A 1,326-nucleotide genomic window follows, 5' to 3' on the forward strand; every position below is an offset into this window, starting at 1 on the left:
CAGCCCTCCACTGATATTAATGATGCTCCACAAAGGTTTGCTCCAGTCTTTGTTGCTGACAGCGGTCTGAGTCTTGTGTGGACAGCAGCTGATGATTATAACCTAACCAGAGTGACTGAAACACACAAACGGCTTCTTCTTTAGCACCTGTCGGTAAAAAGAGTCTCTTCTTTTCTTCCTCTTTTATTTTTGTACATGCAGCGCCGGCCCCAAAGGAGACAACATCTACGAGTGGAGGTCCACCATCCTGGGCCCTCCGGGCTCCGTGTACGAGGGGGGAGTGTTCTTCCTGGACATCGCCTTCACACCAGACTACCCCTTCAAACCACCCAAGGTGAATGACGCCCTGCAGCTACGCTCCTCCCCTACAGCTGTGAACAATGGCAGCGTTGTCCTAGCTGCCTGTCACTGTTGTCCAACAACAACGAGTCATTGAAGGCTCGTTAACCTTCAGCATGTTGACAAAACAACGTGTGACTGCAGCCCAGGACAGAGGATGCTCGTACTGAGCGCACAACGCTGCTTTCCTTTAGTCTCTAATCCTAAATGAAAGAAGTGTCAGTGTCTGTAAATGCAAAGCTGGTAGTAGTAGTCAGACTGAATTCTTTAGGATTACTACAAGTACTCGCTGACAGCTTCTTTTATTTATTGTATTAACAGTCAGTTTTCATTACAAACTACGTTCATCGGTGGGATTTCACATGTTCTGTTCTTGGTTTCTCAGATCATCTCCTCTTTAGATCTTCATTTAGCTCTTCAACAGTTTTACTAAGCCAGTACTGTCAGTTAATAATAACTGAACCCAAACTGATGTACGGTGTACAATTTCCCCACAGTGCCAATGAAATCAGATAAGAGAGGGGAAGAAAACAGCAGATTAACCACACCACTGACACAGCAGACACAGACAGGCTGTGATACAAACGCACAAACTGGCACTTACAACGGTCACAGAGGAAACATCAAGAACAACGTTGTAAACTTCAGAGTTCGTGCTGTGCAGCTTTCAGGAAAACTGCAACATACCAGGAGTCACATGTCCGAGTGTGCAGGTGTGGTTAGCGTGTTCACCGATGCCAGAAGTATTCAGTCAGCAGCAGCTTGGTGCTGCTAATCAAACACACTGGATTAGATCATTAGTGAGTGTGACCACCTCTTTGGCAGTTTGTCGTCTGCAGCATGTAGGAGTGTGTTAATGCCACAGGAGTGGGCGTCCCAGGAAACTTACCCTCAAACCATGCAGCGCTCAGACGTAACTCAAATCAAATCAAATCAAATCACTTTTATTGTCACATCACATGTGCAGGCACACTGGCACAGCACATG

At 46.4% G+C, this 1,326-nt stretch overlaps 1 protein-coding gene across 1 annotated transcript in view; it reads left to right on the forward strand.

The window, feature by feature from the left end:
* The window catches only part of LOC102203116 (ubiquitin-conjugating enzyme E2 E2-like), a 70,360-nt gene that overhangs the window by 54,103 nt on the left and 14,931 nt on the right, over positions 1–1,326 (forward strand). The window contains exon 4 of the mRNA XM_005748859.1: positions 202–334. Within this exon, the coding sequence (XP_005748916.1) occupies positions 202–334 (133 nt within the window). The remainder of the gene's footprint in view (positions 1–201; positions 335–1,326) is intronic.

Source organism: Pundamilia nyererei, unplaced genomic scaffold (genome assembly GCF_000239375.1).
Source record: "Pundamilia nyererei isolate P.nyererei 1_Seehausen unplaced genomic scaffold, PunNye1.0 scaffold00232, whole genome shotgun sequence".
Classification (NCBI taxonomy): Eukaryota; Metazoa; Chordata; class Actinopteri; order Cichliformes; family Cichlidae; genus Pundamilia; species Pundamilia nyererei.